Here is a 16625-nt window from a genome sequence, read left to right as displayed (position 1 = left end):
AGCTTATATATTTTCATCCATGGCACATTAATACAGTTGCTATCCATTTAGATCAAGAGCAGAAGTCCTGAGCTTTCACATAAAGATGAATTTCTTGCTTCAACCCCACCACTTCTCTCCCTCTCCTCAGCATGCTGCACGATATTTATTGACAAAATGAGTGAGTGCTTGAACTGTTTTAGACAGTAATGCTATCGAGTCAAAACAATTCAGGTTGTACGATTCTGGTTAAGAAAATCACATGCTGATGTCTGTATTCAACTCTAGTGCCTACTTTCTCATCAGAAGATTACTCTAGTAACTGGAAGAAAGGTCACAAACTGATTTTCCCCACCCGTTTCCCCCAAGCAGTCTAGATACTGTGAACAAAGTGGATGCAAACACTTTCCTTCAGTCAGCCTCGTGCTAAAGACAGGATCACAAATCAATTCAAGCATTTAGATCTGACTGCATATAGTCTCCTCCTTGCAGGGCCATTAACTGTTGCAGGGGAATATTTTCTGATAGCCGTAAACATTTGTATTTCCATTCTGTAAAAATGCAAACAGAATGCTGAGAATTCCTCATGGCAACCAGACTTTCAAAAAGTTAGGAGGCATTATTTCATGTGACCCCTCTGCAAAGCTAAGGGAACCAAGTGGATATACACAGATGCCTCACTGTAGCAACACAGACACACAACTTGTATATAAAGAATGGTCTTAAATTTAAAAAATACCATCCCTGGATACTGCAGCTAGGTCTAAGATTCACGTTTCAGCCTAGCCTAGGGGCAGAGCAAGTATTGCAAAGGATGGTAGGTATATCAGCTGGAGCAAGAGGACAGTAGAAAATAATTTTTCATGTCTGTCTCCATCTACATCCACAACCATTCATGGCAAGTAGAACAACGAACCCACTAGTCGTGAGCTTGAGTCAACTCTAAAACAATGCATTTAAGGAATATGAGAATACCAGTGTGTGTAATATACGCTTATAAAGGAAGTTTAGGGATAAAGTGTTCATCTTAAGTAAGTGTTTTGTAACCAGATGTGCAACAGACTAAATGAAGGAGGGTTTGGGAACAAGAGAGGAGTAGGAGGGGTGTTTTCACTTCATCATTCAGATCAATCCCACTGCTAGAAGAGCTCCTACAGCCATGGGTAATGCAGCAGGAAACTTCTTGAAGGGCACCTGCCTTATCACCATGCTCCCACAGTTCCCATTATACAGACAGCTACAGGAGCAGTTGGCATATCCAATGTTGGAAGCAGAGGCAGCAACAGGAAGGTCAGGTGAGGCTTAAGGAGACTTTTACCAATTACAAGCTCCCTCATTCAAGTCCCTACCTACTATTATGTTATATAAAAGGCCTTACATAATGGTACCAATGGCTAGCCGAGTGATTGAGGAGGCACTATCAACTTGAAATTACAAAACTGTTGTATGTAATCGTTCTTACTATAGTTACGAGTAACCCCCAAAATTACTATGACTGAAAAGAGATGGTTCACACTTTTTTTGTTTATTTACCTGTGCATTTGACAACATGTAGCAAACCTGATCTTATGCAGTTTTTGTGAACAACATTCTCAGACCTTTGAAAAAAATGGGTGTTTAGCAGTAACAGCAGAAGCAGAGCCAAAATGAAAAGTGAACAGTCAGCAAACAGGTGTACACATATACAATGAAAGAGCATGCAGAAGGAGAGGTGTTCCTCTTAGGCCAACCGAAAAGACCCTTCTCAAAAAACAAGGTGGGGGAAAAAGCCAGAAGCCATCACATTTTTAAAAAAGAACGTTTTAAATATTCAAAGGCATGCTATTTTAAGGGTTCAGTAGCGCAAAATTGAGGATTTTTAATTAGCCTGTTCAAAAAAGAAAATTAAATTGCCAGGATCCCCTAAAAAGTGCCCCAGAATTTGTGATAAGGACAGATGCTACTTACCATATTGGATCTTCTAGAGTCAGAGCTAGAATCAGGAACCTTTAATCCAAGTACTAAACAGTGTAAAAAACAGCACTATTTTCCTTATTTTTTTTTTAATTAGCATTTTTGTGATTTTAAATTCTAAAACATTTGTTACTGTAACACAATAGCTGGGCAGGGTAAAGCCTCTCCACCTAGACACAAGTGGCACAGATCCATAGAGACAACCCACTGTTCCCATATGCATCATCACAGTGACCCATCCAACCCTCTCTCCATGCACCAATATACATACAGGTGACATGGGTTATGTAAGCACATGAAGGATCAGTATATCCATAAGCAAGTGTGCGCGCAAAGGGTGCAACTGTTAATTAAGTTTCCAGTGTATTAAAGTCCTGGATATTATTTTGCAACTGACATGATCCTTCTCTTTCAAATAAAGGTACTTTACTAAAAACCATGAAAGAATGCACAGAGGTGTGGATGGGCTACAGCTGACTAAGAACTGTGCAGTCCTGGCAATGGCCTGCAATGACAGATCTCCAAATCCACTGCTGGAGAGCAGTCACTTTCTAGACAGTAGTACCCATCAGTTCAGGGTCAGGACTGCACCAAAGCTCTATTTAACACATCAATCTTTGGGAAAAACTCAATCTGACACACCCCAAAAGAAATCCAGCTACTTATGACAATGTCCAGCACCTCCAAAGGGCTTCACTCTCCACATTTGTCCTACAGCTTCTCTAACCTCTTTCTTCAGTGGCACAGCAGCTTTTTCCTCTTCACTTATGTCTTTACTTGTAGAGATCATGGAGTTCCTCCTGAGACTCTGCTTCCTTATTAGAGTCATATTGGCAATATTTGGGGAAGGTAGCTGTGGAATGACCTATGTTCATAGAGTATGGAGGTTTCTTAAGAAGCACGGACAGGTTTCACTCAGATAAGAAGGGAAACAAAACAACCACTACAGCAGGTGAGGTACTATAAACTCTAAGACGTCTTCACTTGGTGAGTGCGCTCATGTCTCCTCAAGGAGCCTGACTCCGTGAAGTCTTGAGCACAGTAAGAGCAAGAGTAGGGTTTTTCTCCAGTATGGATCCGCTGATGACGCTGTAGTGATGCCAGCCGCGTGAAGGTTCCGCCACACTCCTCACAGTAGAAAGGGCGCTCTCCAGAGTGAGTTTGCTGATGCCTTTTCAACCTGAGCAGCTGGATAAAGGACTTTCCACATTCTTGACATTGATATGGTTTGTCCTGTCGGTGGATCACCTTGTGTTTGGACAGCAAATTAGGTTTATGGAAACCTTTGCCACATGTTGGACAGATGTAAGGTTTAGGCTGTTCTCCTCCAGGCTTTTGGTCATCTGAACACTGCTGATAGGTATCTCCGCCACCATTTTGGTTCTGGTGCACTGAAGACCATGGGTTCCTAACCATACCATTTCCCAACATTTTTGAACGTTCAATCTTGTGGACATTGCGTAGGTGCCTCCAGACGTCAGCTGTGCGGATGAACCCCTTGTCACACTCCGGACACTTGTGTGGTCTGTCACTAGAATGAATGAGCTTGTGCATTCGCAAGTTCGCAGCACGGAAGAACTCTTTGCCACAGATGGGGCATCGGTATGAATGCTCTGTCAGGTGGATCTGTTTGTGTTCCTGTAATTCACCCAGATCCTGGAAAGAGAGACCACACTTCTTGCACCTATAAGGCAAAGCTTCTCCAGAGATAGGCTCCAGGTCCTCCTCACCAAAGGCATCAATAAGAATGATGTTTTCATCATCCTCACTTAGTCCTCCCTGAGGTTCCTCAGAGTGCTCAGAGGAGTAAAGCTCCAGATCCTCATCTTCACATTGCAGGTCAAAATTGGTGCTGGAGGTGACAAATACTGCAGTGGTGGTTGAATCACGCTTCTGGTAGTAGTTTTCATAGGTTTCTTCCTCTTCACACTGCAATTCTACAGGGAGTTCCTGTCTAACTGAAGGTCCAGCAAGGCTGCGAGCAGGACTAGATGGTGGTGAGTAATCTTCCTCTACCTCCAGCTGGAGGCTGGCTTTGCGACCCATCCGTTCAGAGATATGGCTGGAGTCATCTGAATGCTCCTCACCGGTGTCACAAGTATCATTATCAGACTCCCAGTCAACCTCCACATCCATCCTGTGGTGTCATAGAAGGTGCTTACTGATGGGTAATCATGGAGACATGTACATATGTTCTCTCATGATCAGACCTTTTCATCTTCCGCTCCAATTGCAGCCTCCTGGGGAAGGATAGAGAGGGGGAAGGGGGAGTGGGGCAAGGAGAGGGAAAAAAATATTTCGTTACCTGACTTGCTGAAGTTGATGTCAGGAAAAGTGAACAAACGATACTGAGACATCTGCCTGTCTAAAAAGAAAAAGGAGTACTTGTGGCACCTTAGAGACTAACATTTATTTGAGCATAAGCTTTCGTGAGCTACAGCTCACTTCACTGGATGCATTCAGAGGATACCCTGCTATTTTACTACACTGGCATATGGAAAATTCTTTTAATTGAAATATTTAAGTAGCCACATGTAATGCAACAATTTGTTTTATGATAAAATCTCATTCTCTCTTATACCTGGATGACCCATATGCAACTACCTCAAATAGAAAGTGCAAAATATCACATCACCAAGTAATTTTTTTTCTTTTCTAACAATTATTTAGAAGTTAGCCCCACCTCTCTTTGAGCACTTCCGTTTCCATTCTTCATACCCATATTACATTTTCATAAAACGTGCCTTGTTAGATCTGAACTCTGCTGGCCCAGATATATTGCTACACGATCTCCCCACTTTTCTGACAATTAAGCTAAGTAAAGCACTTTTCTAGCTGTAGTGCATACATGGTCCCCATTAATATTACATCAGTGTCTGAGCACAGTGTCTAACTCTAACATTCATCCTCACAATACCCTGTGAGGAAGGGAAGTGCTATCACCACCATTGTACAGATTGACAACTGAGGCACAGAGAGGCTAAGTTACTTGCCTAAGTTCACAAAAGAAGTCTGTGATGAATCAGGGACTTGAAACCGGACTGCCAAAATCCTAAACTAGGGACCTAACCAGTTGACTATTGTCATTATCCACAGTCTGTTTGTGAAGTGTGTGTCAGTGTACACAGTCGAAGCAGCAGGTACATTTTCTTTTATTATTATTTTGTTCTCTGCAAGATTTGAACACTTTTTTTTTTTAATCTCAGGCAAATCCAAAACCATGTCCGAGTTCTCCATTTTCTTTGAAAGTTCCCCACAAGATATCATCTCTCATTGCTGGCTGGTGCAAGTCAGACTGGGGGCTAGTACTGTATAATTTGTGAAATATTTTAAACTACATTCAATCGAGAGCTGCAATCCCTACTGACCATGCACCTTCTTCTACCCACCTGGCCTATTTCTTTTCAGAATATTTTAAAATTTTCATATCAGAGAGCTCCAGCATCTGAGCAATTAACAAATGGGTCCCTTTCAGCAGGAGCCAGCTTGAGATATTCAAACTCACCAGGCCAGAAGCATAACAAGGGATTTTAGTGCTCAGGGCAAGCAAGCTTATTTGCGCCCCCTAAAGGCAACGTATATGGGGGGGGGTTACGTGCCCCCCAGATTTCTGCTTCCATTTAGCACAGAGATTTTCATGTCCCCCAGGATGCCCATCCCACATTTTGAAAACCATTGCCTCCTGCCAGGAACCAGTGAATCAGAAGCTGGTGGGAGCTGCTGGCCCACTCAGGCCCCTGGCTCTCTGCGCTGTGGGGGTCAGGGTGCCAGCTGACTGCCCTCCCTCCCTTGTTTCCCAAGCTGGGCCACCTCTGCATGGCTGGGCGTTCCCCAGGCAAGCAGGGCAGCAGTCCAACCTGCACCTCATTTACTCTCGTTTCTCCCCCGAAGGAGCCTGGCGCCGGACGCCATGAGATGTTCCTGGAGGCAGTCACTGGCCGCTGCCCTGGCACTCCTGGGTCTGTTGCTGCTGAGCAAGCGCCTAGCTGAGCATCTCATGATAGTTGGGCTCCGCAAGCAGGGGTTGGCTCCAGAGGGCGTTGCTGGCTGGTGCGGGCTCCTTTGGGGAGAGGCGTGTGTCAAGGGTTTACTTGGAGCTGTGCCATCCATCCTGCCTGGGGAGCACCTGGCTGTGCAGAGGTGGCCTGGCTCAGGGAGTAGGGCAGAGAGGGCTACCAGGCAGCCAGCCAGCGCCTCAGCTCCCACAGCACAGAGCCAGTGGTCTGAGAGGCTTCCGCCAGCTTCCCATCCACTGGCTCCTGGCAGGAGGTGACGGTTTTCAAACTCTGCTAAATGGAAGGCAGAAATCTTGGGGGGGGGGGGTGTACCTGACCCCAGCCTGGTTACTGTCCTGAATTAGGCTACAGCAGCATTTCTCAAACATGGTCACCAGGAAATTTTTGTGTGGCTATGACAGCCTCCGAAGTATGGGCAGAGATGGGGGGGGGGAAGGGGCGTGTGTGCAAAGCAGCAGCCCTCCCTGCAGCACCCAGATGTTGCTCCTGAACAGCCATTACCAAGGGCAGCAATGCACACTCTTCAGAGGCTCCAGGCTGCACCTCTGGAGACACGTGGCGCCAGTGTGCACGATGTCAGCTCTTCTCAGTGGAGGTGGCTACAGTGTTTGGTCACCAGGGCACTCCCCTGATCCTGCCTGGGGCACAGGGAGCCTGGGACTCTGCAGGTAACTGGTGAAATCCTGACCTACCTTCCCTGGGAAGAGCTCTTGCTGAATGGCCGCGGGAGGCAAGGACAGAGAAACAGGGCAGGGCTTCCCCTTCCTGGGTCCACACTCACTGTTTACAGTTGCTGTAGCTACCCCAGCAGCTCAGTGGCTTGGCAGTTCCCCAGCAGGATGAGGGGCTCCCTCTCCATGACAGGCTCTGAGCACGAGAATAGGAGTAAAGTCCAGGTGCACTGAATGGGGAGCTCTACTTCCTACTGCCCTCCTACTACATAAATGAATGACAATGATTTGGATGTGTATATATGCATATTTATTCATTTTTCCTAAAGTTAATTAAGTACTTTAGGAAAAATTGTCAGTGATCACCTGCACTCTGAGGCCACCAAAATTTTTGTTGAGAACCCCTGAGCTACAGATCTAATCTTTAATTCCCAGGAACAGAACTCCCAGAGGAAGACAAGCTTCTTTCAGCAAACAGGAGAAGAAGATTCATGTTAAGTATGTTACTAGAGATACAAGGTGAGTGAGGTTTCAGAGTAGAGCCGTGATAGTCTGTATCCACAAAAAGAAAAGGAGTACTTGTGGCACCTTAGAGACTAACAAATTTATTTGAGCATAGGCGTTTGTGAGCTCACTTCATCGGATGCATACAAAAGCTTATGCTCAAATAAATTTGTTAGTCTCTAAGGTGCCACAAGTACTCCTGTTCTTTTTAAGGTGAGTGAGGTAATATCTTTTATTGGACCAACTTCTTTTGGTGAAAGAGACAAGCTTTTGAACTTACAGAGCTCTTCTTTAGGTCTGGAAAAAGTGTTCAGAGTGTGACAGCTAAATAGGAGATGGAACAGATTGTTAAGCATAAGGAGTTCACCTTAAATGGTCTCTTGAAGCATGTGTGAAGTGGGCAGTTAACACCTTTGCAGTTGTAGGACAAAAGAGGATTAATGGGTTACAAATTTTTGTAGGTTTCAGAGTAACAGCCGTGTTAGTCTGTACTCGAAAAAGAAAAGGAGTACTTGTGGCACCTTAGAGACTAACCAATTTATTTGAGCATAAGCTTTCGTGAGCGACAGCTCACGTCATCGGATTAGTTTCTAAGGTGCCACAAATACTCCTTAAATTTTTGTAGTGAGCTATAAATCCAGTATCAAGTATCCGGGGGTAGCAGTGTTAGTCTGTATCCACAAAAACAACAAGGAGTCCGGTGGCACCTTAAAGACTAACATTTATTTAAATTCAGTATGTTTATGAAGTTATGATTTTTAGTGCTTAGCAAAGTTACAAATTTAAGCTCCCAGGCTCATCTTTTGAAGGTGTTGTGCAGACTTCCTTTAAGAAGGAGGACAGAGATCAGATATGGAATGAATGTTTTATGAGAAATGTTCGCCCACAGGCGATATGGTATTTTGTTTTTGTTTTTAATCAGTTTTCTGTGCGAGTTTGACAGCACAGTGATTCTCATTTCACCCACACAGTTGTTATTGGAACAGTTAGTGAACTGGAGGATTTACACCAGATGTTAAGCCAATTACTTCACCCACCTCATCTCTCTCATATCCTGGGACCAACCCAGACTACACTGCCACTGCAAGCCACGTTGCTAGAGACATTTAATTTTTATGCGTATCACCAGGAAGCTTTGCTACCAAGTATTTCTTTCCTGATACTAATTATAGAAAGTAAGCCACAAGCTCCAGCCACCGTAGAGAGATTGTACAGTCAACCCCCATAGCAATGAGCAGCTGAGGATGGGGATGGGACAAAAGAAGTTGCCGAAGCTCGTGCTGTTCACTCTCAAAATTACCAGGGGCACGAAAGCATTGTGATCTCTTTGGCCACCTCCAGCCTTCATCATAACTTGCATTATTGTGAAACTCTTCAGGATCTTCCAGACCATTGGTAACAATCAGCTGGTCCCACAGAGAGAAGAGATTTTATAAAAAATGAACAAGTTGAGAAAAGGTTTTCTAACTATAACCAAAGACACAAAATCTATGGCTGAGCGATAAATACAGGAAGTTGTGCGGGGGAGGGATGAAGAGGAAGAGAATTAGGAAAGAATTGCTGGAACACTTTGACCAGGTGATGATGCGAGTACTCTGATTTCTCAAACCTGTGGTTTTTTTCTTAACATGTGCAAGTTTAAATTGTCAGTTACTTCCACAAGCAAATGGTTCCTAACTCATTTTGCCAATATCCACTCTGACAGCTCAATTTATAAGCCGGGTCCAAGACTGTGAAGTCAAGAGAGATGGGTCTATTGCTTTGCAGACTTCCTTAACATATGGTAGGACAAGGAAAGTGCAGATTCAATAATTTCTGCACAGCCTCTGACACTTAAAAAAAAAAAAAAAGAGTGGTGGGGAAGAAGTTTTTCCTCCTGATTTAAAAAAAAAAAAAAAAGGAGTACTTGTGGCACCTTAGAGGCTAACCAATTTATTTGAGCATAAGTTTTTGTGAGCTACAGCTCACTTCATCAGATGCATTTAGTACATATTTAACGTTTGATTTAACAAACAAACATGCACAAATCTAACCTTAAAAACTAAAACAGACTGAGATCCTTGTATACGCTGAAGGACTACCAAATATTTTTGATCTATATTTTTTGGTATCATAATTGTCATCTACTGATTCCAGAAAGTATCATCATCTAATTATGTGTGCATCCAAAACACAAGTGGGATTTCTCTAATTCTTCCCTATGGAATGTCTAGATTCCAGGGAGGAACTTTTAACAGCTTCACTTGCAGTGGACATGGGTTTTCTGCACAATTGGACATAAGTAATTTCCCCAAACCAGACAGGCTTCCTGTAAGGATTGTGCACTCATTTAAAGCATATCAAAGATCAGTTTGTAGGGAACTCCTCCCCAATGTGCCCCCAGACTTGTCTTGTTGCCTCTGCTGCTTCCCTCCCCTTTTCCTGACATGCCTTCCCAACTATTCCTTTTAGAAGAGTCCAGTGTCCCACCAGAATGAACACTAAGGCCTGGTTTACTCTAGGAATTTACATAGGTATAGCTACATCTTAGGGGTGTGAGAAATCCACACCCCAAGACGCATAGCTACACTGTCCGAACCCCCAGAATACTTCTTTCGTCGACTTAGCTACCGCAGCTCAGGGAGGTGGATTACCTACTCTGAAAGAAGAATCCTTCCCATTGGCGTAGGTAGTGTTTATATTGAAGTGCTGAAGCAGTGCAGCTGAAGTGTTTTAAGTGTAGACAAGCCCTAAAATAAACCCAGATTGCCAATCTAGCCCAATCTTTATTACAGATTAGGATGAGTTCATCACGGGGACAGATTATCCCACATCTACCTCCTAGGGTTTCTTGCCCTTTCTTTGAAGCATCTGGTGCTGGCCACTGTCAGAGACAGGATACCCGACTACATGGACCACAGACCTGATCTAATATGGCAATCCCCTTGTACCTAACAGACATCCTATATGTACCTCAGCTCACTTTGCTTATGTAACATGCTCCTCCCACACCTCTCTCCTCCTACATTTCCTCTACTTCTCCCTTTATTCCCTGCTGTCTCCCCATTTCCTCTTGCTGAGTTTTGTCCAAGTTCCGCTCCAAGCGATTAAGATTTCTCTGAGTCCAAGTACCTATTTCTCCCAGACAGAAAACCAAGCCTGTATTTTAGAAGGCAAAATGAAGCTCCCAAAATACTAGTCACTTGAGAGCTCTCCCAACACACTCTGGCTTTGCCCAACTACCACTTATTTTCTCCCCCTCCAGACCAGGGTTTACCTCTCAATTTCCCATCCCTCACCTCCGGGTTGGACCAGTTTCCCTGGCCCCTCTTTTCCTTTATCTATCTACAGGGAGTTTCAATGGTGAAACTAACATACGTTAATGAATTTATTCCTCAGTGCCAGGCAGAGCTCTTCAGGACTCTTGGACATCTTTTTTTCTATTCTAGCAGTGCTTTTGATACACCTGCTGAAAACATTCATCTTTTAGACTGGATCTGCCTCACGCCTCTCTTCTTTGCTGACATTACCTTTGGTTAGCCTTTCTATGCAATCCTCCTAGCCACTTGCATAGCAATGCCTGTATCCTCACAGGTGCTAGAGCTAGGGGTGCTACTGCACCCATTGGCTTGAAGTGGTTTCCATTATATGGAGCATTTACAGTTTGGTTCAATGGCTCTCAGCACCCTCACTGTACAAATTTATTCCCGCACCCCAGTGTATACTGTCACTGTGCACCACCTACTCTGCCCCCTCCCCACACTGCTACAGCCAGGCCCTTCCTGCAGAACAAGGTCCACTCCTATACCCCCTTCCCCACATTAGCATGGCACACACATCTCCTGGCATCTCCCCCCACCCTTGCTAGCAGGGCCAATCTCCTGCGGGCTGCGGCTTCCCTCCTGGGCCTAGTGGCATGCAGGGCCAGGCCGAGGACGGGGAGGGAATGGGGTACCCTGGCCTGCTCCCCAGCCCGCCGGGGCAGCCCCAGAGCTGCCAGCTGGTGCCCGGTGGGGAGGGGGCAGCAGCCTGGCCGTGGCCGGGCGGGGAAGGCACCGGGCCAGGCAGCAGCTCCCCGCCGCGAGCAGGGGAGGGGGTGACCCAGACTGGGGGGAGGGAGGAACCGCGGCTAGTTACCGGCGCTCCCAGGACTGGAACCGCTGACACGGGGAAGCCCCCGCTCTGCAGCCGAGCTCCACGCGGCGCCGGCCGGCCGGCCGGCAGACCCAGCCTGCCTCGGCCCGACAGCCTCCCCCGGACGCCGCTTACAGCCCGGCCGAGCCGGCGGAGGCCATTGTCTGCCGGACCGCCTGCAGGAAGGAGGAAAACAACCCCCCACCGTGTGACTGACAGAACCAGAGACCGCCCCCGCGCTGCCCAGCCCCGTCTGACTGACAGAGCCAGAGACCGCCCCCCTCCGCCCGCCCCCATCTGACTGACAGAGCCAGAGACAATCCCGCCCTGCTGTGACTGACAGCCAGAAATCAGCCCCCCGTACCCCACTGCACAGCCTCCTCTGACTGACACAGCCAGAGTCTGCCTCCACCCACCCCGCCATGACTGACAGCCAGAGACCAGCCTCTCCCGCCCCACGCCACTCTGCACAGCCCTCTCTGACTGACAGAGCCAGAAACCACCACCCAGCCATAGCCCTGCTGTGACTGACAGCCAGAAACCACCCACCTCGCACCCCTCTGCACAGTCCTGGTGTGACTGACAGAGCACCATAGACCACACCTCCCGCGTCCTTCTGCCCAAGATGGATGTGACTGACACAGCCAGAGAACAGTCCCCCCCACCTGCCCCTCTGCATGGGCAGAGCCAGATACCATCCCCCCTCCTCCCACTTCACAGCCCCCGTGTGATTGACAGAGCAAGAGACTGGCCCCCAAGACCCCAGCCCTGTACACAGCCCCAGTGACCAGTCCCCCTCCCCACTGCACAACCCCACTGTGACTGACAAAGCCAGAGACTGCCTCCCTCACCCTTGTGCACAGCCCTGCTGTGATTGACAGGCCCAGATCAGTTCTATCCCACCTCTCTGCCCAACCCTATTGTTACTGACAGAGCCAGAGACCATCCTCCCTTCTGCACAGTCCCAGAGTGACTGACAGAAGCAGAGATACAACCCTGCCCCCTTGCACAGTCCCAGTCACTGTGAAGGAGCCTGATATCAAGACAACCACAGATGCATCTATATTAGCAAGATCAGGAGCAGACTAGTCTGTGGAATCCTTGATAAAGAACAACAAAATACTTGACCAGGAACAACAAAGAATGTAAAAGACAAATTGGATTCTCCCTTGAGAAATAAACCACCAACCTTTTACTCTAAATACAGTTAAACAAGTTGAAAAACATAATTCCCTACCCTACTACATAAATGCCCCTGAAAGGGGAAGATATGTCTGTTCCATAACCTTTAAAAGTATTTGACTCAAAAGGGCACTCTGGACTTACCTTTAAAGTCTCTGAACCGAACTGATGGGAAACAAACTAAATCTACGTACAGTGCAACCAACCATCCCTGATCCCTACAAGACACAGAGGAATAAAATAGATGCAACTTCAGCCCTACACTTCACAGCATATATATCAGTGCACTATCAAATCTATTAGAGAACTCTCCAAACCCAGGACTCTATATTAAACCGACTCAGATGTATGATGCTTGAACTATGCAAGTAAGCTGTCATATTATCACCCCCACAAAATACTCTGCAAAGGAACCTACACCTGCTACAAATATACTGCAACATATGGATTCTACAGGTCAACCTTGAAAAAAAAAAAGAATAATGATTGTCTCCAAAAAAAGCTTTAAACAACCCAAATAAATTTAAAAAAACATTATTTTGGAAAATGCAGAAATAGAACAGGTTGAATTATACATATCTGAGTTCCATCTTCAAACTTCAGGCTTTCTGTAAAAACATTAGGAGAAAAAATATGTTTTCAGGCCTTTTATACCATAAAAGAAACCAATGAGTAAATAAAATACACCAATAAAACTACTAATGAAATTATTTGACAGCACCCTTTATTATGGGAACAGAGTCTGAGGCCAAACCTATTACAGCCAAAAATACCAAGTTGAAACTTTGATAGAAACCCCTCAGTTTTGCAAGCAAGCATAATGTCTACATAGCATTTCATACAAGAATGGCTGCACAACAGAGATTAAATGTTTATTACCATTTTCCAAGCCATCCTAGAAAAAATATAATTTCTGGTGCCACCTCTATGAAAGCAACACATACATCTTCCACAGCAGATCACTAGAAGCTTAACAATTCAAACCAACTGACTTGATTGACAGAGCCTGAAACCAACCTACATTTCAAATTGTGGAGATGCAATCTGGTACTCTTTCATCTGTGGCAGATATTTGTGTTTATGTTGGTGCACAGTTCTGACCATCATTCTCAACATGTTTCTATACCTTTTGTCTCTGAGGATTGGTAACTTTAAACCAAACCCCCTGATAACTGATGCATTGCTTTTCAACAGATCTGAGGGCATAATGAGAACAACAGGGAATTCTTAGGACTTTTTCTTTAAAATTTGTATATGGCATGTTTAAAAATAAAATATCTTTATTAAAGATAATCAATAAATCACAGTTACTATTTCCAGAGTTGGTGAAAGAGAGCACAGTACTGACTGGAAAAAATATATCTGCAAGGAAGAATTATGCTGGTGAGGTTACATGGAAAGGGAAGAAAATAGAGAGGAAGCCACCTGGTTAGACAGAGATTTCTGCCTGCTTTCAAATCTCAATCCTGTACCTGGCAAATCACAATCCAGACTAAGGGGGAGCTGTTTCAGCCCATACCCTGCAACCTTGGGTGCCTTATAATGCCTTTCTGAAATAGCTCATACCTGGACCACTTACAAACAGGTTTCCCTGAGTGTCTGTGTGCAACTGCAGTCTGACAGTCACACTTGGGTTACATTCTGGCTCTCACCAGCCTTGGTTATATAGCAGGGTGACCCAAATACACCCAGTATGCCCTGTACTGTCCAACCCTTTCCCAGACAATACAAGTTATATTAAGTGTGGAAGTAGATAAAGGGAATTTGGGTGCAGGCCTCTGAAATGAGCAGGAGTCAGGCTAACTCTAGCTTTAATAACGCGAGATTTGTAGAAGCAGGGATAGTGCGAAGCGAGTGGGAAACGAACTGTGAAAGAGGCTGTTGTGACCTTGTATTAGATAAGAATAGAATGTAGACTATAAGAGAAATTGGTGAGAAAAATAAGATATCATGAAGGAACATGTATAAACAATATGCAGCTGTTGCTTATTATTGTCTGTAATAAAGGTATAAATGCTTGCTCTAATTGTTTATCTTTAGAGAGACCTGCCTAGGTGGGGGAAACCCTGTGTCCTAGTGCACTCTCTCCCTCTGTGCAATTGCTTGAGATAATTAAGTGTATCTGACTTGCTGCACCTAACCTGAGAGTGAGAACTGTGTTTTTCTCCAACAATTTGGGGGCTCGTCCAGGATGGCAACGCCTGTGGAGACAACGGCAGCTGCTGCGGACCGTTCCCCTTCGAACCCCATGGCGCCACAATAGAGGTAAGAGACCTTTTGAAATCTCTATTGGGGTATCGGAGGAGGACTGCCCGTGAGGCCGTCTGTCCCTTTTGGGCTTACGCCATCCGAACTTATTGATTGTGCAGCAAGATCAGATACAGAGCGGTGCTGGGGAACTGTTTTACCATCCCCAACAAGGTTAGTTTGATGTGGTGCTGGGGACTTAGTTTTGCCACCCCCAGTAAGGTTAATGCATTAGGTTATTGCTCCAGGGCTGAGGGGTTGCTACCGTCTCAAAGGTTATATTAAGTCTGGACATAAAGCATTAAGATTATTGTACAGGAGATGCATCGTGGTGTGAAGATACAGAAGTCTTGGTGTGTGTGTGTGTGTTAGTGTGAATGAGGGCCATCGAAAGACGCCCAGAGCTCCCTGCGCAGCTGTAACCTCGTGACCGGGGATATCTCTAACGCAAGCTCAGTGGCTGCATCTTAGTGGATCGGTAAAAGATCTGACCCAAGGCGGCTGTCTCTGCACGGCATGACCGGCGAGGGGTCTGCCTGGGTCTAGGATTGTGTGACCCCATCTCTCCTCCCTCTTCTCCTCCCCATTTGAACCACTGACTAGTCTAATCACCTCACCGGAGGCAATTAGAGTATGCGGCATTGTCTTTCTGAGGCTAGCCGACGCTCTTTGCTGAAGGGGGTGTAGGAGGGTCGTGGACATCCTCAATAAATCTTTCCTGTGTGAGTGCCTGAGGAGAGAGAGTGAGAATCCCTTAGCTCATGAGCTGCTGAGCAGACAGGGCGCCTCCTCCGGTGTGTGTGATTGGAAAATGGGTGGGGGGCAGTCTAAGAATTCCCCCTCACCCCCTAAGGGTACTCCTGCATACCACATGTATGTGTATTATGGTCCCAAAACCTGCAGGTATTTAGAAAACTGGAATTTTTACACGCGTGATAATCCATCTAAACAATTCCCACTAGAAGGTACCTTCAATTTAGATAAACTTACACACCTCAGAGGAACCCTTACATCATCAAAAGCCTCTGATAAACAGTGGGAGCAATTTGTCTATTGGTGGGAGGAAGCGACAAAGAGACTCCATGAGTCTCGGGTGCGGAGTCTAAAGGACTCCCAGGAAAAATTAAAAACTCAAGTACAGGACTTAAAACATAAATGCAAAGCATCCGGATGCCCCCCTGCCCGAGCAATTCCCTCTGTTCCTGTATATCCCCAATTGGTCAAGACTGAGAATGAGGGGGAAGCTGCTGAGGACACTGTGGATTTTTTCAGCAATGTTCCACAGCAGCCGCCATTGCCTCCTCCCCTTCCGCAGGCTGTGCCTGCTAATGATCTCCCTGCAGCAGCGTCAGTCTCACCCACCCATGTATCGACTAAGCAGATTACTTCTTCTCCTGGGGGAGGGCCTTCCTCTTCACCACAGAAAAGCGATTCCGATACCAGGCCCTCAACTAGCTCACCTGATCCTGATCCTTCTGGTCCAAGAATCTACCACACTAGGAGCCAGGTATCAGCGCTCCAGGCTCCCTTAAGAGAATTGCCTGGTGCTGGAGGGGATTTGGTTATAGTTCATGCCCCATGGACACCAGGGGACCTTAGAAACTTGGTAAAAGAATTTCCTAATGTCAGAGAGGAGCCAGAAAAGTTTAGAGAAGAGCTCCGGACAGTGATTCAGTGTTATAATCCATCATGGGCGGATGTTAATCAGCTCTTGCAAGTAGTTATGCCAGCCGAAGTTCGACAACGGCTTTCCAGGCAGGCTGATTGGCCCGATGCTGACCCTGGAATTGAACGTAATTTAAGAGAGGCTAGAGACCGTCTTTTGAACTCCATTGTGGAGGTTTGCCCTAAGAAAACGGATTGGACAAAGATTAACAACTGTAAACAGAACAAAGGAGAGCCCCCTGCTGATTATCTAGACAGACTGACTAAGGTATTTGAACAACACTCAGGAATTGCC

At 45.8% G+C, this 16625-nt stretch overlaps 1 protein-coding gene across 1 annotated transcript; it reads right to left on the bottom strand.

Moving 5' to 3' along the window:
- Positions 1-1483: 1483 nt before the first annotated feature.
- On the bottom strand, positions 1484-11468 carry LOC140915931 (uncharacterized). The gene is made up of 2 exons (XM_073356588.1): positions 11240-11468; positions 1484-4172 (listed from the first exon to the last, which is right to left on the bottom strand). Exon 2 carries the CDS (start codon positions 4066-4068, stop codon positions 2902-2904), a length of 1167 nt encoding a protein of 388 aa, XP_073212689.1. The 5' UTR covers positions 4069-4172; positions 11240-11468; the 3' UTR covers positions 1484-2901.
- Positions 11469-16625: the final 5157 nt, after the last annotated feature.

This window comes from Lepidochelys kempii, chromosome 8 (assembly GCF_965140265.1).
Source record: "Lepidochelys kempii isolate rLepKem1 chromosome 8, rLepKem1.hap2, whole genome shotgun sequence".
NCBI lineage: Eukaryota > Metazoa > Chordata > Testudines > Cheloniidae > Lepidochelys > Lepidochelys kempii.
Note: the sequence above shows the minus strand (reverse complement) of the source record. Positions and strands in the feature narration are given on the sequence as shown.

Bases quoted from the DNA above. Each gene is read 5' to 3' on its own strand.
- LOC140915931 (XM_073356588.1), bottom strand. From the start codon at position 4,068: ATGGATGTGGAGGTTGACTGGGAGTCTGATAATGATACTTGTGACACC.